The sequence below is a fragment of the Anopheles coluzzii genome, chromosome 2, assembly GCF_943734685.1.
Source record: "Anopheles coluzzii chromosome 2, AcolN3, whole genome shotgun sequence".
NCBI classification, from domain to species: domain Eukaryota; kingdom Metazoa; phylum Arthropoda; class Insecta; order Diptera; family Culicidae; genus Anopheles; species Anopheles coluzzii.
Genome location: NC_064670.1, coordinates 123,487,278 through 123,506,504, shown reverse-complemented (window position 1 = coordinate 123,506,504; position 19,227 = coordinate 123,487,278). Strand labels below are relative to the sequence as shown.

Sequence of the window (19,227 nt, the reverse complement as noted above, 5' to 3'; positions counted from 1 at the left end):
TTCTCAATTTATCGCTGAAAAGGATACAGAAAACAGTGATCGGGAGAATTGCAAACTAAATAAAAGCTCAAAACTGCATGCGGGCGGTCCCACTGTGCCGCGCTGTCAACTGTGCGAGATGGATTGTCAAAGTTTAAAATCCAGAACCAAACTGCCATCACAAACCTCGGGCAAACGGTCGCCATTGAACTCGCTCGCTGGGGGCTTCCCTTGCGTTCCCTTGGATTGCAATCGACAATTTTCTTGCAACCTCTACACAGTAAACACTAAAAAGGGTGAGAAAGTTGGTTAAAGTGAACCAGCAAGTGGACACAGTGTGCGATTCGAGGTAGTGTGCCGTTTTGTGTTGTGTTGTGCAAACACTCGCTGCGATGGACGCCAGCAACGGAACTAGCGAACGGAACCAATCAAACAATGCGAACAAACCGAAATCTAACCAGAATGTGCAGGTTTACGTTCGCGTCCGGTGAGTATGAGCGGGTTATTGACGGGCCATCCGCTTTCGGCATACTTTCCCCATTAGCACAACTTTGCCAACTGTATTTACCCACATTCCAGCCCAACAAATGCCCGGGAGAAGTTGATACGCTCGCAGGAGGTGGTGGAGGTGGTTTCAAACAGGGAGCTGCAGCTAAAATCGAACTACACCGATTCGCGAACGTCGAAAAAGTTCACCTTCGATCGGGCCTTTGCACCGAACTCGAAGCAGCATGAGGTGTACCAGGCGGTGGTGGCACCGTACATCGAGGAGGTGCTGTCCGGGTTCAACTGTACCGTGTTTGCGTACGGTCAGACGGGCACGGGGAAAACACACACCATGGTCGGGGAGGAGGAGCAGAATCTGAGTGCGGCCTGGGAAGATGACACACAGACGGGCATCATACCGCGCGCCGTGAACCATCTGTTCGACGAGCTGCGGATGACGGAGCTGGAGTTTTCGATGCGAATCTCGTACCTCGAGCTGTACAATGAGGAACTGTGCGATCTGCTGTCGACCGACGACACGATCAAGATTCGCATCTTTGACGATGTGCAGAAGAAGGGCTCGGTGATTGTGCAAGGGTTGGAGGAGATACCGGTGCACAGCAAGGATGACGTGTACAAGCTGCTGGCGAAGGGTCAGGAACGGCGCAAGACGGCCTCGACGCTGATGAATGCCCAGTCGTCCCGCTCGCATACCATCTTCTCCATCATCGTGCACATCAAGGAGAATGGCATCGACGGTGAGGAAATGCTGAAAATTGGCAAGCTGAATCTGGTAGATTTGGCCGGTAGCGAAAACATCTCAAAGGCGGGCAATGAGAAGGGCATTCGAACGCGCGAAACGGTCAACATTAACCAGTCATTGCTGACGCTCGGCCGTGTGATTACGGCACTGGTGGAGAAAACGCCCCATATACCGTACCGTGAGTCGAAGCTTACACGCCTACTGCAGGAGTCGCTCGGAGGGCGCACGAAAACATCCATCATAGCGACCGTTTCGCCCGGTAACAAGGATTTCGAGGAAACGCTCAGCACGCTCGAGTATGCGCATCGGGCGAAGAACATTCAAAACAAACCGGAAGCGAACCAGAAACTGTCCAAGAAAACGGTCATCAAGGAGTACACGGAGGAGATTGATCGGTTGAAGCGTGACCTGATGGCAGCACGGGACAAGAACGGCATCTATCTGGCGGAGGAAACGTACAACGAGATGGTCTACAAATCGGAAGCGGCCACAAAGGAGCTGAACGACAAGCTGGCACTGATCAAAGCGCTGAAGGAGGATTTGGCAAGGAAGGAGGCGATCTTCAATGAGGTGGCGTGCAGCTTGGCCGAACGGGAAGAACAGTTGCGCCGTACGGCGGATGATTTGGGCCAAACACGGGCCGAGCTGTCGAATACGAAGAAAAATCTTTCGAAAACCAAGCGAAGGTACGTGGAGAAGAAGGTGATACTCGAGCATCATCTCAAGACGGAGCAGATGCTGACGGGCCAGGCCAAGGAGCTGATCAACGTCGTTGAATCGGTGACGGAAGATACGAATGGGTTGCATGTAAGTGAATTGGCAGTTTTCATGCTGATGGAAGCTCTAGAAAAGATGAATTATTATTATTTTTTGTTGTTGCAGGATACGGTGGATCGTCGTAGAGAGCTCGATAGCAGGAATAAGAGCGCTACGGAGCAGTTTGTCGATCGAGTGCGCCATCGCATCGGCACTATACAGGATGATGTGAGCAAAATGGCGGAAGAGTGTAATAGGCTCACGGTGGACATGAACGTTGGCTGGGGTAAGAATAACGTACGACAGCAATAGCATTATTGTAACATTTGTCACAATTTTACAGAGAGCTACAACAAGCAACAAGAAGCGGCTTACATCGAAACGAAGGCACATCTTTCGACGCTGGAAACCGTGAGCCACAGCCTACTGCAACAGAATGCATCTCTCGTGGGCGCGTTTAAAGCATCGATGGAAGGAAAAACGGAAGCGCGACGCGATGAGGTCATCCAGTTTTTGGACCAGGTAGAACAATCGCGCCTAGCCTTGATGGAAACATTCACCAGCACGATGGAAAAGCTAAAACTTGGTATCCGCACCACGATAGATGCACAGCACGAGCAGGTGCAGGCACAGTTCGAACGAATGATCGCGCACGGTCAAGCGCGCGAATCAAAGTGTGCCGAGTTTTGCCAAACCTTCACGGGACAGCTAGCCGAGCTCGATTCGATCACGTCAACCTTCGAACGCAATCACACCGTTCTGCAAGACTACGTCGCACAATCGGAGCAGAAAAAGCAAAATGAGCTGAAAGCGACGAAAGAGTTTGAGGCTAAAGTAAGTTCCCTGCTGGCAGATTTCGTGCAGCAAATGACAGCTTCCAGTCAGCAGCAGACGGAGCTTTCTAGCGTGGTAGTGCGCGTTTCCGACGAACTAGTTAGCCAAGGCACGAAAGCTACCAAACAGTTGCAAACGATTCGCTCATCGATCGATGAAAAGAGGGGAAAGGTACAGGAATCTACTGCGGAATGGGACAGCCACGCGCAAGAGTGTGCTACGCTGGTGCAACAGCACCAAAGAAAGGTAGTAGAAGAGCTAGCGAGTGTGGATCTGTCCGTGGCTGAAGTGAGTAATGCGACCCTTGTCAGTACGATCGAACAGCAGCGTACGCGAGCGTCTACCGCGCAGGAAGAGACTCGTGCGTGTGTCGTAGAATTTGCGCAACAGTTCGACGAACAGAATGGAAACTTTGGACAGGCGCAGGAAGAAGGCATTGGCCGAGCGATGGGCAGTCTGCAGGTGCAGCAGCAAGCACGTGCACAGTTCGGCAGTGCCAACTGTGGCCATACGCAACGTATCGGACAAACGGTGGAATCGTTCGAACGGCGGGCCAACGAGGAACAGTTGGCTGAGCTGCAGAATGACTTCGAACGGTTCCACGAGAAGGATCTAACGTTCTACCAATCGTCGGGCAAAACGCCGATCCGGAAGAAGGTTCAGTACCCGCGGGATATTGCAATGACTTCACCGGATGAGCGCATTTTGCGACGGTTCTGGCGCGAGCGCGGCGCTACCGAGGTGGATCTGTCCACAACGATCTGTGAGGTAAGGTGGCGGAGCAAAAAAAGGTTCCAATTGAAGTGCTAGAGGATTAAACGATTTTTAATTAAATTTAAAGGATATGGAAGAGATCTGCCCGCTCGAGAGGAGCATTACAAACATTAAAGCTCCTGAAATCCGCAACTCGACGCCCTTGATGCAGCGATCCAACATGCTCAACCTAGACGAGGAAAGGCAACACTTCAAGGAGTTGCAGATATCAAACATCGGCTCAAAGGTAAATAAAGGGATTAGCTAACTCTCTCCTGTTACATTCTAACGACATTTCCTACCAAAACTTTTCAGATCAATTCCGTGCAAATGCTCGAAGAAAGTGTTGAAGAAAACAAGGAAAACAACGAGCTCATCAATGGAGACATTATTCCACAGCACAAACAGGAGAATGCCATAAAGATAAGTCCGCAGCTTGAGCAGGCGAGTTCCATCACCATCTCACCCTGACGTTTGGTAATTTGACCCATCTTGCCACCCCCCCCCCCCCTCCCCTCCCAATCTGTTTCCCACTGTGGGTGTTCGATACACACACCGTGCGGGAAGTGTTTGCAATTGTCTTGACGACCAGTGAGGTGTTGCTTCGGAAGCAGACACCCGCCACTGAATGACCCCGAAAGGTACGAAACGGTACAACCAGATTTTATCGCTAAAGTTAACAAAAGCGCGGTGAGTAAAATGCAGCATTAATATATGTATAGATAACGCGCCATAATTTTTAAACATTTACTATAACTACCTGTATCAAAAAGTACGTTGAACATGGGAACATCTCTCTGTTGTATATGTGTTTGTTTGCTTGTGCTTTTTCCTTTAACAATAATCTTTACACACACACAGCAGGAGCATTTTTATCGAAACTGTGTAAGAGATCTTACTAAAAAAAAATAAAACTCAAACTCAAAATGTCTTTCTTTTGCAAAGAAAACTCACACAGCACCACAGCTTGTGTGCGATACTTTTTATCGTTATTTCGCGCGTGTTTTTTGTTATCATTCCCTTCTCTTTATTTCATTTGAAATCGTTTATGTGTTATGTAGTTTCTGTGTTCCATCCGAACTGATTCTGTGGTTAATTACTGAAGATGGTTTGCATCTTTTTTGCGTGATTTATTCGAGACATAACCTTTAGACAACATTCGTTGTAGAAATTAAATCCGATTGTAATCCGTTGATACGTTGGTTTAAAAATGTCTCACGATCTCGTTCTTCCCTATTAAGAGATTATAAATCATACTAGTCTCGTTTCGACGTACTTTATGCAGATGTGTGCACATATTATGTTCTGTTTCTTATTATGGCTATGTGCAGGGTACGGCTTTCTCTTCCCCTTCATTTTTGGCGTGTGCTCACTTTATTGCTAGAGTTGTGCTCAGTTTGCTTGGGAAACTCCTATCATATCATATGTATGTGTTATATGTACGCTGTTCGCTCAAATCGAACGAATTTCTCGAGTAAGAAAGTCATAGTATAAAGTGTAGTGTAGTGCACACGCAGCTGCTGCCCCATTACAAAAAGAAAAATACGACTTCTTCCCCAGTCAATGATTTAACAAACAGATTAGACTCCGAGACCGGCCGGCAATTTCGGCCACAGTCGTCCCCATCGCGATAGTACAAAAATGTCCTTCCTTAAACAAATTAAATCATACAGATGCTGCTGACTAGAGAATAATTTCTTTGTTTTTATTGTGATCACATTTGAAAAAAGAAAAGCAGAGACAATACCGCAATTCGTTTCATTCGGTCCCCCATTCTCCCTCAATCTATCCCTTCCACTCGGTATCTCACTTTTGAATCCGCCGGAGAACAGAAGAGGCTCACAGAGAATCCTTTCCGTTGCTAAACGTAAAAATAAGTAAAAATAATGATGACGCTAAAAACGATAATGACCAAGATAATAATAGTCCATCTAACCGAAACTTCCATGTTCCTCCATTCCCTGTTCGCATAATAGCGGTTTGGTTCGTTGTTGATCATCATCTTTTGTGCTGCTCAATTTCGTATTAAAAAATATCAAATCAATAATCCGTATCCGTATTTTTTGCGTGTGTTCTAGTGTGCTAGTGTGCTCAGTACGCGTCTGTCTTGCTGCTTTTGCGTGAAACACCGAATGAAACCATATAACCATTTCCGTTGCTTTCGATTTCGACCTCTTCCGCAAGTTTCGATTCGTTTTCAAGGGGGTAGGAGTCTGGGGGAGGAGGTCAGGGGGAGGAAAACGTATTCCTCATTACGTTTTGTTTTGGTATAAAATTCGACAGAGCGAGACTCGAACTCGACTTTCCTCGTTTAATGTGTTGCATTGCTGGCTGTGTTGCATGAAGAATCTCTCTCTCTCTCTTTCGCGCGCGCGCTCTATTGCACTTTCTGTATCCATGCATCGTTACGGGCTGAAGGGAACTGAGATCAGTTAGCCGGACGCAGTATTTCGTGGTGGTTGTGGTGGTACTGGTGATGGCCACCTTACTCCTGCTTCAGTCCATTGGCAGTGGGCTGTGCGGCAGCTGCTAGGGCCGCTTCTCGTCGACTTGCCTGTGTGCGAGAGAGAGAGAGAGAGAGAGAGAGAGAGAAAGAGAGAGAGAGAGAGCGATCGATATTAATTGCTTGAGCTTTGTTTGAAGGCTTCTGAATATTCCTTATACCTGATACCATATCACTAGCCTACCGATCAGCATGAAGGTGAAGACGAGCGCCGGGCCGGATCGTTCGAACGGATCGCTTACCATGTAGTGCGAGTAGACGGCCAGGAACATCAACAGCAGGAGCGTTATGTTGGCCGCATTTTTTATTTTATCTGTGTTTTTTTGGAAAAGAAACACACATTATTATTTTAAATACGACGGTTTATGGAACAATCGTTCGATTTCAATGCTATGACTCAAACCAGAACAACCATATGGCTGGCCATCTGAACTGCTTGAAACCGTTACTCTGCGAATGGAAAACAACGTCCCTCTGCCCACCAATCTGTATCTTTTTCACTGATAGTCCATAAGTTTTCCATCTCCCCAGACCACCGCATTGATCGATTCCAAGCGTTTGTTTTTGTTGTTTTTAGTTTTCTCTCTCTCTCTCTCTCTCTCTCTCTCTCTCTCTCTCTCTCTTTCTCTCTTGATCTTTCGTTGTGTACTACTCACGGCTAGGAATGAGCACCATGGCCAACCCGCACAGCACCTCCAGTCCGCCGACCGATCGCCGGTACCATTTTGAGGGTATTTTGAACTCCAGCAGTGTCGAGAGGGGAAACACTTTCGCATACTTGACGTAGTTCTTGCGCTGTAACGAAAATCATAAATATATACTGTAGGTTAGTGGTGCGGTGTAATCGGGGGGAAGGGAAGGGTACCGATGCTCTCTATATACATTAGCAGACAACAATTGGGCAAGTTATTTTCGGTAGTTTTCGTCCTGTGTGTTGGGTGGTCTATAAGGAACGGGTGATTAAGAGGTATATAAGAGAAAAAAATTCATTTTAACAGATTTATACTACTTTGATGGAAGTAAAAGGTTGATTGTAAAGGCAAAAGGCATTGAAAACTGGAAGGAACTAGAAGGAATTGAACATATTCTTATAGAACTACGGTTGACAGAACTTTGAGTGAAAGTGTTATGAGCAGATTATACACTAATAACAGATAGTTTACATTCAAAGTGTCTATTCTGTGCATAAATAGCATACATCTCCACATAAATGCTCATAACCAGCAGCCGTAACTAATAGTTACCAATCAACAGCTCGTTAGGGGAATGAATACTCCACTGTTTACTAAATTTCCACTAACCATCTCTCATAAACACACACGTGGTTGTGTGGTCGCTAATTGGTCCAACTGAGCAAACCCACACCCGATGAATCCTCTTCATCTTCTTCACCTACTTTACAAGAAGGGCATTCTCCTTTACATATTTACCCCTTAAAGATCGTCTGATGAGATCGTTAATGTGCGTTGAGTTTAATGTTTACACACCCCCCCGAACGACCTTGTGCATCCTGTCCATTACGAAGGTATGGAGCTAAAGCATGCATTTAGCGCAGCACAAGCCACAGGTCGTAGGAAGTGCAGTGACTAGGAACGATCTTGGAACGTTACTACGAAGGTGTGACGAAGCCGATGATGATGATCCGTGATCTACCTTAAGGTCGTTCCCTTTAAGCCGCGGAAGGTCACCAAACGGATACGACGTAGGAAGGTGTAAAAATAGTATTAGTGTCATACAAACATAGGCCGCCCATAATATGACCACCGATATGGGGGTTAGCCAGCTAGCTCTAAGGGCGGCAGCATCAAGGGAGTGTGGTTTTTCATTTTATGGCGACATAAAAAACGACGCACGTGTTGTTGGTTTTGTTTGTTTGTTCGAATCTCGCTTAGACTCTCCTTTTTCGCACCTCCCAATGATTAGGGGTAAATGAGGTGTCGAGCTAACAGAGATGAAGATGGAAATCATTAACATCGCGATCATCACCGAAAGAGAGAGAGAGAATGAGCGAAATTTCATACTTCCTGTAGTCTGGGTAGTGTAAATAATATCGGGCATGATTTAAGACCACGCTCTAAAGCTGCCACAGTTTGACGTGTGTTGTGTGCGGGAAGTAAATAAATATCGTCGGCACAACTTCTTTTGCATAAGAGAAAGGCCGCACGTGCGCACGGTAATGGAGACGCCCGGTGGTTGATGGAGTTGTTGCGCTACCGAGCGAGACCTAGATGGTGACGCGATGGTGGTGGTTGTCAAGGAAACGGCACAACAGCACGAAATGGATCTCCTCTGCTCAGTCTCACAGCCGTGTGCGGCAACAGCTACAATCGATGAGCAAACGATCCTGTCGATCATCGCCTGGCCGCAGCAGAACAATTGACGCAAGTATGTAGCGCTCAAGACATCAAACGCTGTGTAAAGCGAGCCGGCAAGACATTCCAATGGTTAATGGTGGTGTGGGGAAATGGAACAAATCAAGCCGTACACATTTGAGTGGCTGTCTATGTATGTGTGTGTGTGTGTGTGTTTGTGGGTTATTCCCGTTGACGTAGATTCGTAGAACGACGATTGTCTACAGATGTTGCAGTAACGCTCATACTACTCTTGACCATGAATGAGAAGACGTGATCGTGCGTCCACTGACTCGATCTCAATTGATGTCTTAACCTTAAGCGAAACTAATCTCCCCACTTCAAAAGGGGTTAAGTTTAGTGCTTTTTAAACGAATCACAAACCTGCGGAGCAGTATTCGAAAATTGAGTCCGCTCTTTCTCTCCCTTTTTTTCTAGAAGATAAAAATATCATCAAATAAATGATGAAGACAGTGCAACATAATTGCGCCATTGCGTGCCAAAACAACAGGCAGCACCGCATGTTAGTGTGCTGCTAATCAGTGGCATCGCATTCGTTGCGTGTTTATGTTCTAAACCGTCGTTCCCATTGCCGACGATCATCCGCGCATCACCGAGACACAACGGATGACAACCATTGACCCAACGGCGCATCAACACCAACACCACGACAGTGGTACGAAAAATCCAGGGAAACTGTCGCGTTTATTTTTAATAGAATGCCCCCCTTCCCCCTCGTCGGCTCTCGCCCCTTGCCTTTTGCCACGTTTCGCTTTGACGGTCATAGGTTCACCTCAGTCTCTGTTCTCTCCCTCTCTCTCTCTATCGCTTGTTTTTGGTGCTCCCACCAGTGTCAGATCGAATGTCTGTGTGGTTAATCTGGTTTGTACGAGTATGAGGTTCAGCAACCGATCATCACAAGAGAGGAGGGAAGGAGACGACGGTCAGCAGCGGCGGGTTGCACCTACACAGCGACGGACGCCATCCGCATTAATACTGTGCGGTGAAGTCGATCGGTCATCGCTTGAGGAATTTGAGCAGCGGCAAAAGGAATGCACTTAGGTTAGGGTCACCGGCTTTTTTTCTACCAAAAAATGGGCCTCTAAAATGGAGTGGTTGTAATGTGTACTAAAAAGTGTACTACTAGCTGCCAACGGTTATTAGTACAACACGATCGCATTCTTTGATCACTCTACAAAGCGTTGCTAGTGTAAAGAATTGTGCGCAGGCTTTTCGGTCAATCAATGTACCTACAAAACATTGACGGACTACATCAAATCGACGCACCCGAGAGAGAGAGAGGGATGGGATCGAAGTTAACAGAGAGCAGGAAGGACACAGCAGGGAAAAACGATGTAACAACAGCAACAACAAGACAGAACCAAACAGCCACACACTCTGTCGTTCCTATTTATACTTCGACCCAGGATCGACCCGCAGCGCCTGTCTGCCTGCCTGCCTGACTGCCTGCTGATGGTGGTGTGGTTCTTCAAGTTCAAGCGGTTCTTCTCTCCCATGGCCACACGCCATTACGGTTTGGCAATGGCCGCGCATCTTCGTCTTTGAGCTGTCGGGTTTGTGCTCCCGTTCGCTCTCTCTCTCCTTTTCTCTCTCCCACACTCACGCAATCACTCTAGCCCAGTGTTTACTTTGATTGATCGATGGTTATATCCCGTCGATAACTCACCGGAACGGCGCTTGTTACGATCGTGTTGCGTGTGTGTGTGCGTGTCCGTATCTTCGTATCTGTCTGTGTGTGTGTGCTTAAATAATTACGAATCCATCCGGGGAATCCTCATTAATGCCATTCTTTTCTTCGCCTAACTATTTGTTTATCGTTAACCGGCCCCAATCTAGGAGCTACTAGTGTGATCGTCGGAGTGGTGTAGTGTGTAGTAGTGGCACGGTCGTTGTAAGCGCGGCAGCGCGAATCTTTGTTTATAAATATCGGTCACTTTTGGGTTGGAAGATCTATGACCGGCTTCAGCTTCGATTCTATTTCCAATCATTGGCGACCATTGTCTTTTGCGGAGACAGGTCGATACCGACCGAACAACACTGTGCGCCACTCGCACGTACGTGTGGTTGTGCTGTTTTTCGGTGCGAAGGGAGCGAGACATTGCATAATATGCTCAAGTTTCCCCCCTTTTGCTTTGACGCATTCTGCGCCGCTGTGACTCTGTATTTACCTGCGTGTAGTACACGCCCTTAGCGGTATCACCAGGATTAAGTACGTCGATCGATCGAAATAAACGATCCTTGAAGTCAATCACGAATGTCGTCCCCCGATCGTGAATCGGGGGGTGGGGTTTGAACTCTCCAAACGAAGATCACGAAGATCACGTTTCAGCTTGTTCTCCATCGACTAACTCTTACCCTGATCGATCACGTTTCAGCTAACAACGTCATTTATTCCCCATCGCTCTAAAAATGATCACACAAAACAGGGAAAGCGAAATGCAATCGCTATAAATCATCGTCCGAATCGACCTATTATAGATTGCAGAGTTCGCTGCGGCGAGGGGGATGAAACCGATCGATCGATCGTTGGGGAAGCGAAGAACCGCATGGGGCGCAAATCGTGTGTTTTGGCCTCAGTTCATGTTTCCTGCTTGCCATTTTTTTTCTGCCATATTAGATCGTTTTAGGTGGGCACCATATTTTTACCCCAAAATTCTATCTCGGTTATTGGATCTGCGGCGGAAAAAAACCGAGAAGAGAGAGAGGGAGAGAAAGAGAGAAACAGAGGAAAAGAATATGGGAAATGGATGGTTGCTGTGGTTGCAAAACACGCCACGGCACACGTGGATGGGATGGGATAGGGAGGAAGATTAACGGAACGAAATCGGTGACTATCTCTCTTTCTTTTTCTCTCTTTCTCTCTCTCTCTCTCTCTCGAGCAGCTGCATAATTGAAACGCTTTCATGAATAATCGAATGATGCAAGCAACGGTGATCTACGGTGTAACTTTTACACACACAAACACACATACAAACATCTCCATCTCCACAACAGAACGGGGTGTTTATGTCTCTCGTATGCACGTGTGTGGCCTTAATGGGCTTTCGATTTAATGAGTTATCGATTACGCGCGGGAAGGTAATTTTCAGCCGGAAAATGACATTTTAATTGCAGCGTGTGTCGGCTTACACAAGCCACTACCAAATGAGGACATGTTACCAGAAAATCATTATTTATTGCTGTATTTTTCATTGGAAAATAATGCGAGCAGTTGTGGTTACATTTTTAGAACAATAGCGAAAATGGTTTTACGCTCATGCAACTAAATCGCACCAAAGACACAGCGATCATGGCGATCTTCAAGGTGCACATTTGTGCAGCGAAGCGGAAAGGTGGTCTCATCCACTGTTGTTGTATTTTTTTCTTTTTGCCGGCCACACATTGCACACATGAAGGTGTTCGGAAATGAGGCAAAAATGAAACAAGTGTGGAAATAGCCCGCCCATTGGATACCACCCCCCCTGGGGGCAAGTTCATAGTGCACACCGTGCCAAAGTGGATTGTTTCTCTTGTGACCGACCGCCATTACGACATGTTGTTGTACAAGGCGTTTAATAACGTTTTGTTAGAGGCCTTTTCGCTCATTGATGAACGGACGGAACCAGGAAAAAAGGTACCACTGCCTGCTGCTAAATTCCGACGAGGAGTGTTTATGTTTTAGTCAAAATATCACCCCCAAAAAAATACTGAATGTAAGATCCCCAAAGAAGAGAATACACACGCTGGCGTGCGAGCGAGCGAGCGAGCAAGATGTGCGGTAAGAAAGTAACCGAGATGGCAAAGAAAGCAAATCAAAACAAAATAACACAAAATTAAACCAATTTTTGTGCTGTTCAGGCAACAGCAAGAAGACAAGCAAAAAGACATTTCGTATGCGAGGGATCGAGTGAGGAACCCGAATATGGGGGGACGAGGAGATCAGCCACCGAGAGGTCCACTGCTCCTTTCACTTCATGACAGGACACGTCCCTTAGGGGAGGACGAAGATCTAGCGAGAGCGTGGAGGTGCGTGGCGTGGTGTGGTGGTGATGGTGGTCCTATGTGGGCCACTTTTCGAGTGGTTTTCACCCTTCCCATCACCTATCGCTCTCGCCTCGCATGTGTTGTTTACGCTTACGCGCCTAGTCTCTAGCGGGTTTGTAGCGTTGAGCGGGGAAAATCGGTGGAAAAGCAGCGACGAGGCCACAGAACAAAATGTAGCAAAATTCGCTCCGATTGCTATTTTAATAAGTGGGTTCACCATCACCACCACCCCATGAGTAAAAATGAAGGGTGCTACAGTGAGTGACAGAAAGGGTTGTGGTTGCCTCTGCACTACCGGCGACAGTTGAGAAGGAGGCAAAGGGAGTTGTTGTTTTGTGTCTTTAAAAATCATTAAATTAGTCAAGAAGTTTGTAATTGTTACATATTTTTCAATTTGAAACCTGTGACAACCCTGTCGCTCTTGTTTGGCACGCACTGTACATGCTGAGTTTTCAAAAAAAGGGGCATCATCACAGTATGCAACCTGCTCTCTATAGCCGTGCGAATGCATATCATTAATTTCGAGGGCAACAATACCACTTTTTCGGGGGGAAACGTGTCGGGGGCTGAAGTGTGTGTGTGTATTATAAAACGGACAACCGTGGGTTCATTTTACCTACATGTACGTGTATTTGGGGTAGGAAAAACGACACAATACCCGGTTTTCACTCGGTGGGCGCGGAAAAGGATAAAGCGCATCAAGATCATGTGAGAGCATGATGCTGACAGCCTCAAATGAATTTTGAGGAGATTAATGGGAGAAGCAGAGAATGAGGGAGGTGTTTTATCCATACAGTAGAGAACCATAGTGTAGAACACCAGTTCTCTTCAGTACATGAAGATGAAATCTAGTTAGCCGCATGAAGACTGTGCTATGATTGCTATGGCGTTTGCTGCAAGGATGAAAACCCGCGGACCACTCTTCAGTGCAGAGAGATGCATTATTAATTCTAGAGACGTCTTCTCCACTCCTCTCTCTCTTACACACACACACCACTTCCACCCGTGGAGAGGAAACACCTACCAAGTCCCGATGCAGGTCCTTGCTGATGTGTGGTGATATCTTCATGATGCCGATGAATATGAAGAACAGCCCGAGCAGTATCGAGAGGCTCCTCAGCACCAGCGAGGACATCTTTTGCGTGTTTTGCGTAATTTTGACGGCTTTTAACGGTACCGGCAGGGGGGGAGGGAAGGATGAACTATCAGAACAGCGCTAAGCTTGCTGGGCAAGCAATGCTTTCCGTGTCACTTCGGTGAGGGGCGTTTTCTTTAGACACACTAACGCGCGCGCACACACACAAACACGCACTGAATTGCACAAACAGCTTCAATCAACGCAATTGCTCTTTTTTGCTTCAAATGGCTTCACTTATTAGCACACTGGCACAGGAAAATGCTTCTATTAACCACCAAATAAACACACACAAATTGATCTGGGAGGCGCTACACAGAACACTCACAGGCCGAATTCGCAGGCAGAAAACGATGCTGTGGATGACACAAAGACGGCGGATCTTAGTAGACCGTGAGAAGCACAACAACCGCACACAACCGACCACCGCGACGGAAGCGACGTGTTATCCGTACCTTTTGCACAGCGAGAAGCCACGGGACACACTACCAATCAATAACCGACGACGAGAAAAAGCGCGATGGCCGATGATGCTGGCTGGCTGACAGGCTGGCTGGCCGTTTGATGTTGACGGTCCTGGTCCTGGAAAATTGGTTCTACCAGAACAGAGCGAGACAGTGTGTGAGCGCTTCCGTCGGGATGCGCACGCGTTCAAACGCTTTGTGGTGGTGGTGGTAGTGGTGTGTGCGTGTATAAGGATGTGTAGGGTCCAGGGTGCCACAGGACGAACCAACTGTCATTGACCGACCGACGGAGGAGCCTTCGGCTGCCTACGCTGCGTACACGCACACTGGAAACGCGCCGGAACTGTCAAAACCGGTCCCGAAAGGTGGCAGTTCTTAGTACAACAGTTTCACACGAAACTGTTTCCGGGCACCTGTTGATGTGTGGTTTTCGTTTTCATTCGCATTCGCCAATCGATGCCAAAACCGCGGCGACTATTCTATTCTGGTAAGATTTTGAAAATCTATTGCTTCATCATTGTTGCAACGGTGCCTTGTTTCCTCCCTTTTTTGCTTTGAGCGTACGCACGCGCTACACACGCACACACACACACACTTACACACACTTACACACGCACGCACGTACACACACACAACACATACGCGCGCGGGGACACATTTGCAATCCGCTACCGCGCTGCTATTTTCTGCTCGCTTTCGCGCTCTTTGTCGTTCGTCGTCGGTTCGTGTGGTGGTCTGCTGATGTGGCCCCGCGGGCTGATGATTTTCGTCTGGGAGATTCGAAATTTCGCGCTGCTCCTCGGCCACTGCTGCTTAGCGTGTCTGTCATTTGATTCGGTCAAATGTGCCAAACCTCGACGATACACTCTCACTCTCTTGCAAGTGTCTCTCCTGGTCGCTCTCTCGCTCTCCGTTGTTTGTGTTTATTTTTGAACCATGCTGCCTTCTGTTCGGTTGCGCTTGCTTTGATGTGCCGTTGCGATTTTGAATTGGAGGCTCAACGTGCTGATGGAGTTGGGGCGTACCCGTGAACAAGGAGCTTATGAATGGGTGGACACATTCTATAAGCGAAGGCTTAATAAGTAACAACACTCAGTGCTGGGTCAAGCTTTGCAGGAGTTGGCCATTCCACGTGTTGGACTGATTTAAAAAAAAGGCCCTAAAAGGCTTTTCTTCCACTACCGCAAATGTCTTCCCAATTGCATACCTTTAGGCGACTAGAAGATCACGACGAATTTGAACAGATTGGAATAATTATTCTATAAGAATCCATTTCAAAGTTATATAATATAATAGATTTCAGAAATTAAAGGACTAAAAAACTGCATTTAAATAAATATTACTTTACCTTTGTGCTACATGCAGAGCACCCACCGTGCAGAGAGCGAAATCGTGGTTCGTGTCTTCGCAATACAAACGCTTCAACATCAACGTCGGTTCGTGTCTCCGCTAAACAGGGGGTAATTTGTTGCTGCGGGATATTATAAACGCCTTTACCACTCGTTCTTTCCACTTACGCCTATTAACAAATACACAAACTCTACCGCTTTTTATTATTAAAATCTAACTTAAAACGCATTTATTTGTGTTCTTCGTTAATCGTTTGCTTTCCACGCATTACATTCATATTACATCGTTTTCTCGCCCAGCCCCTCCCATCCTCCTCCTCCGTTCGTTCGTTCGTTATTGCTACCCTCTTTCGCGCACGCCGGTTTTCGCGAAGATATTCTTCGATACTACTACTATAGCGAAAAAGAGAAGAAAAAAAACTACTAAAAATGCTGCTGCTGCTGCTGCTGCGGACAAGCGGAACAAAACCATTTGCTTAAGCGTTTGTCTTTTAGCGCTTTGCGCACCCTTTCTTCTCACGCGCACAAATCGTGTTTTGCCAGGCCTTTTGCTCACTCACTCTCTCAGCTCACTACTAAATTACGGATAAACACGCGCTAGCAAATGTTTTGTATGTATATAGAATATAGCACTTTTGCATCGGTCTTGTTGTTTTTTTTTTTGCTAATTTAGGGAAGGGCGCCGCTCATTTTGCTTCTTTTTTGTGTGTTTTTTAGAAGATAGTATAGAGGTAATTTCTGGGGGGAAAACGTTCACGATACACAAGCGCGATGATACTAAAAGCTACAGCACTTTTCTTGCCTCTATTATTTGTTTTCGATTGTTGAATGCTTTTCTTCTATCTGCATCCACCCTATAAAACCATTTATCTCTCTTCCAGCATTATTGTTCACATTATACTCGATTCGAAAAAGAAAGCTTTACGACTGCTTCTTATCGACTTCCCCATCATTCGATATTGTCGCTTAAACCAAGCGCCACCGATATTGGGAAAAGCCAATCATTTCTCTTCCCGTTCCTACACCTACAAGAGCTATCTCATCTTCACAGATACCTTGGAGGGAATCAATTATGTATTGGTGTGTGTGTGGGTATTTTTACTGTATACGAATCCACTTCTCTTACAAAATACAATATGCTCTAAAGCATATAGATTTAAAAAAAAGGTTTTGCACGATTTGCCTACACACTTTCCTCTTTTTTGTTTGCTTACATGCTATCTCAAACATTCGTCTGGATCAAAGTTCCGATTTTCCAAAGAAAAGTTGCTATTTTATCTTCCTACTCTTCGCCTCCGTGTCCGTGTACTGTTCCGGTTCCGATATGTGTTTGAGAATGTGTGGTCCCCGGCCAAAGTGACAAAGATTGTTCGAAAAAGTTTCCTTTCAGGCACTATTTTAGGTAGTAATTGGTGTCGTCATTCGTCAAAAGACCTAAAACTCAACCTTCAAAAAAGTGTAAACCCTATTTACGCTCACTTTTACGATCTGCTTTTGAGGATGTATATGAATGATTGTGCTGCTGGATGTGCTAAATCTGGCTCAACGTGCTACAGAAAGAGAGATGTGTTGTTCGATATGACGCTTTTATGACCCGGATTTGGTTCCATTTCATCCCCCGATCAGTTGAATGATCGGTGATCAGTGATCGGTCGTCCTGAGGCTATCGTCCTTCCATCAAATATTGATGCATCGACAAAACGGTGTGGTGATTGAAGACATTTTCCTGATTGTGATGCTTCTGCTTCTTGCTCTGTCCCTTTCCTCTGTTTTGGTTCGACTTCGGTGTTTCATTTTTCTTCCTGGAATGCGGCGGCTGAATGTGTGGCTTATGCTCGCTTCACGTACTGCGCAATCGCCACCATCGTCAGCACGGTGGCCACCGCCATCAGGACGCTCGAGACGGAAATCGCACTAGCGCCGCCGCCGTAGCGTGCCTGCCCACAGGCCGGCGGGCACACGGGAATGACGGACTCGGTAAACTCGACGCGGCCCTCCGCATCGCCCAGCTTGTTCGTCGCCTGGCAGATGTACTCGCCGTACTGGCGCTTCTCGGCCGTGATGACGCGCAGCGTCGAGTCGGTGAACTCGTCCGCGGTCGCAAACTGGGACAGCTGGTAGTGCTGGTTGCTGGACAGCTGCACGCTATCCTTCAGCCAGCGGATGGCCGGCGGCGGGTACGCCTCGATGTGGCACTCCAGATCCATATCGTACTGCAGGGCCTGCTCGACGCGCGGTCTCGGCACGGTCACGACCGGCGCAAACTCCACCTCCAGGTTCACGTTACGCCTGTCGCCCCGGCTGACACCGTTGTCCGCCACGCAGTAGTAGGTGCCGCGGTCCTCCTTGTGCACCGAGTGGATGTTTAGTACATTGCCCGAGTATGTTGCACCACCTGCGTGAAAGAGGAGAGAGAGAGAGAGAGAGAGAGGGAAGAGATGAATATACAATTTATATGAATGCCCTTCGCTTGGTTTACGCGGTTTATGAGCGAACTAATAAAATAAAAATTTAATTAATTTACAGCAACTGTTTAACTCTAACAGCACCCGCTGCCGCCCGCACCATAATTTGATTCTTTTTTGGGGGATTTCGCTTTCTTCCCCTCAGGTACACTCTACTAGCTTCCGAAGAAGAATGGCTTCCGGTATGTGTGTGTGATGCGTGCCCTCGGAATGTGTATGGCCGCGGCGCGGCAACATGCAACGAGATCCCGTGCAATCTGTTGTACCTTGATCCCTTCGCGCTTTGCTGACCACCCCACAGCAAGTACTGTAACCTGTCCCCGAAAGCCTACCCGAAAACGCAATGAGAGATGATGTTTGTCGCGGGTCAGTGAACACGCAACCAAGCCACCACTTCGATAATTTGCTGCTGTCCACATGTGCTCTCCACAACCTTCACCATTTCGGGGCAGGCAGTTATGAATAGGAAATTAGTGCAAAGGAAATGATATCTCTTTAAAAAAACAGCAGTTACCATACAGCAGACAGACCCGCGCCGCGTGCGACAACTGTGTCCCCCACGTGCGGTCCCCTTCACTCGCATTTACGCACCTAAGCCACGTGGGTCTGTGCGTTGAAGCTCATGAAATTCTTCCGATTCAGCGCCTGCTGGGATCGACACACACACCCCAAAAAGAAAGGGATACAAATTAACATTATTTGTCACTGTCACCTTCCATACTGACCACTGCACCCCTCGCCGTTCACGTACTAATCGAATGTCCTCAGGTAAGGACTTCATTTCCTGTTCCATGCCTGCTGTCTCCCGGTGGATTGTTTACGCATCACCGAAGATGTCACCGAACTTAACAGGCCGAAACGAATGCAGCCGGGCAGTAAGTGTTGTCCCCGTTTTGGGTTACCACCAGCAGCAACGTCCAATATGCATAAAATACTCTCCATGATGGGTGAGTTTTCATGCACAAATCCCGTTCTGGAATTTTAAACAGTTTTTGTTTAAAGACTGTTTGATGCTGTTGGTGTTGGAAGCCAAATTAATTTAGGCTCTGGCTCTTCAGTTATAATATGCTGCATCATAAACTACGATACTATGTTGGTCGCGTTTTTTAATTAGCTCCCTAATATCCATAATTAATTAGGCTGTGTGTCAAGTGTCAAGTGGAACGACACGCACACACACACACACACACACACACACACACACACACACACACTTGAGTCATAAAACATTTACTCCACTGGCTATAAAATTGATCGCGAGAAATTAAACAGAACACACGCTGCACTTCAAAACGCAACACACTGGCACAGCCGGGAAAATGGTACAAATTGTACAACAGCTTTG

The 19,227-nt window shown here is 47.0% G+C and overlaps 3 protein-coding genes across 6 annotated transcripts in view; 1 reads left to right on the top strand and 2 right to left on the bottom strand.

Moving 5' to 3' along the window:
* Positions 1 to 136: 136 nt before the first annotated feature.
* Positions 137 to 4,531, top strand: LOC120953883 (kinesin-like protein Klp61F). The gene is made up of 6 exons (XM_040374276.2): positions 137 to 466; positions 559 to 2,035; positions 2,111 to 2,270; positions 2,328 to 3,586; positions 3,660 to 3,818; positions 3,887 to 4,531. The coding sequence occupies exons 1-6, from the start codon at positions 372 to 374 to the stop codon at positions 4,040 to 4,042; spliced, it is 3,306 nt and encodes a 1,101-aa protein (XP_040230210.2). The 5' UTR covers positions 137 to 371; the 3' UTR covers positions 4,043 to 4,531.
* A 717-nt stretch (positions 4,532 to 5,248) lies between these two features.
* LOC120953895 (novel acetylcholine receptor chaperone) lies at positions 5,249 to 14,828 on the bottom strand. Of its 4 annotated transcripts, none has more exons than XM_040374306.2 (5): positions 14,060 to 14,828; positions 13,494 to 13,960; positions 6,731 to 6,869; positions 6,236 to 6,387; positions 5,249 to 6,125 (listed from the first exon to the last, which is right to left on the bottom strand). In XM_040374306.2, the coding sequence occupies exons 2-5, from the start codon at positions 13,602 to 13,604 to the stop codon at positions 6,057 to 6,059; spliced, it is 471 nt and encodes a 156-aa protein (XP_040230240.1). In that variant the 5' UTR covers positions 13,605 to 13,960; positions 14,060 to 14,828; the 3' UTR covers positions 5,249 to 6,056. The 4 variants fall into 4 exon arrangements, with proteins under 4 accessions (XP_040230240.1, XP_040230241.1, XP_040230242.1 ...); XM_040374307.2 differs by having other exon boundaries at positions 13,494 to 14,200; positions 14,668 to 14,828; XM_040374308.2 differs by having other exon boundaries at positions 13,494 to 14,200; positions 14,678 to 14,828.
* Positions 14,829 to 16,065: 1,237 nt separating this feature from the next.
* The window catches only part of LOC120953892 (lachesin), a 33,285-nt gene continuing 30,123 nt past the window's right edge, over positions 16,066 to 19,227 (bottom strand). Inside the window, exon 2 of the mRNA XM_040374300.2 lies at positions 16,066 to 17,812. Coding sequence (XP_040230234.2) covers positions 17,247 to 17,812 — 566 coding nt within the window. The 3' untranslated portion in view covers positions 16,066 to 17,246. The remainder of the gene's footprint in view (positions 17,813 to 19,227) is intronic.

Coding starts and splice junctions, on each gene's coding strand:
- LOC120953895 (XM_040374305.2), bottom strand. CDS start 13,604: ATGTCCTCGCTGGTGCTGAGGAGCCTCTCGATACTGCTCGGGCTGTTC. Junction 6,870..13,493: donor AGGACCTGCATCGGGACTTG/GTAGGTGTTTCC, acceptor TTTTCGTTACAG/CGCAAGAACTACGTCAAGTA. Junction 6,126..6,235: donor GGCTAGTGATATGGTATCAG/GTATAAGGAATA, acceptor TCTCGCACACAG/GCAAGTCGACGAGAAGCGGC.
- LOC120953883 (XM_040374276.2), top strand. CDS start 372: ATGGACGCCAGCAACGGAACTAGCGAACGGAACCAATCAAACAATGCG. Junction 467..558: donor CAGGTTTACGTTCGCGTCCG/GTGAGTATGAGC, acceptor CCCACATTCCAG/CCCAACAAATGCCCGGGAGA. Junction 3,819..3,886: donor TATCAAACATCGGCTCAAAG/GTAAATAAAGGG, acceptor AAAACTTTTCAG/ATCAATTCCGTGCAAATGCT.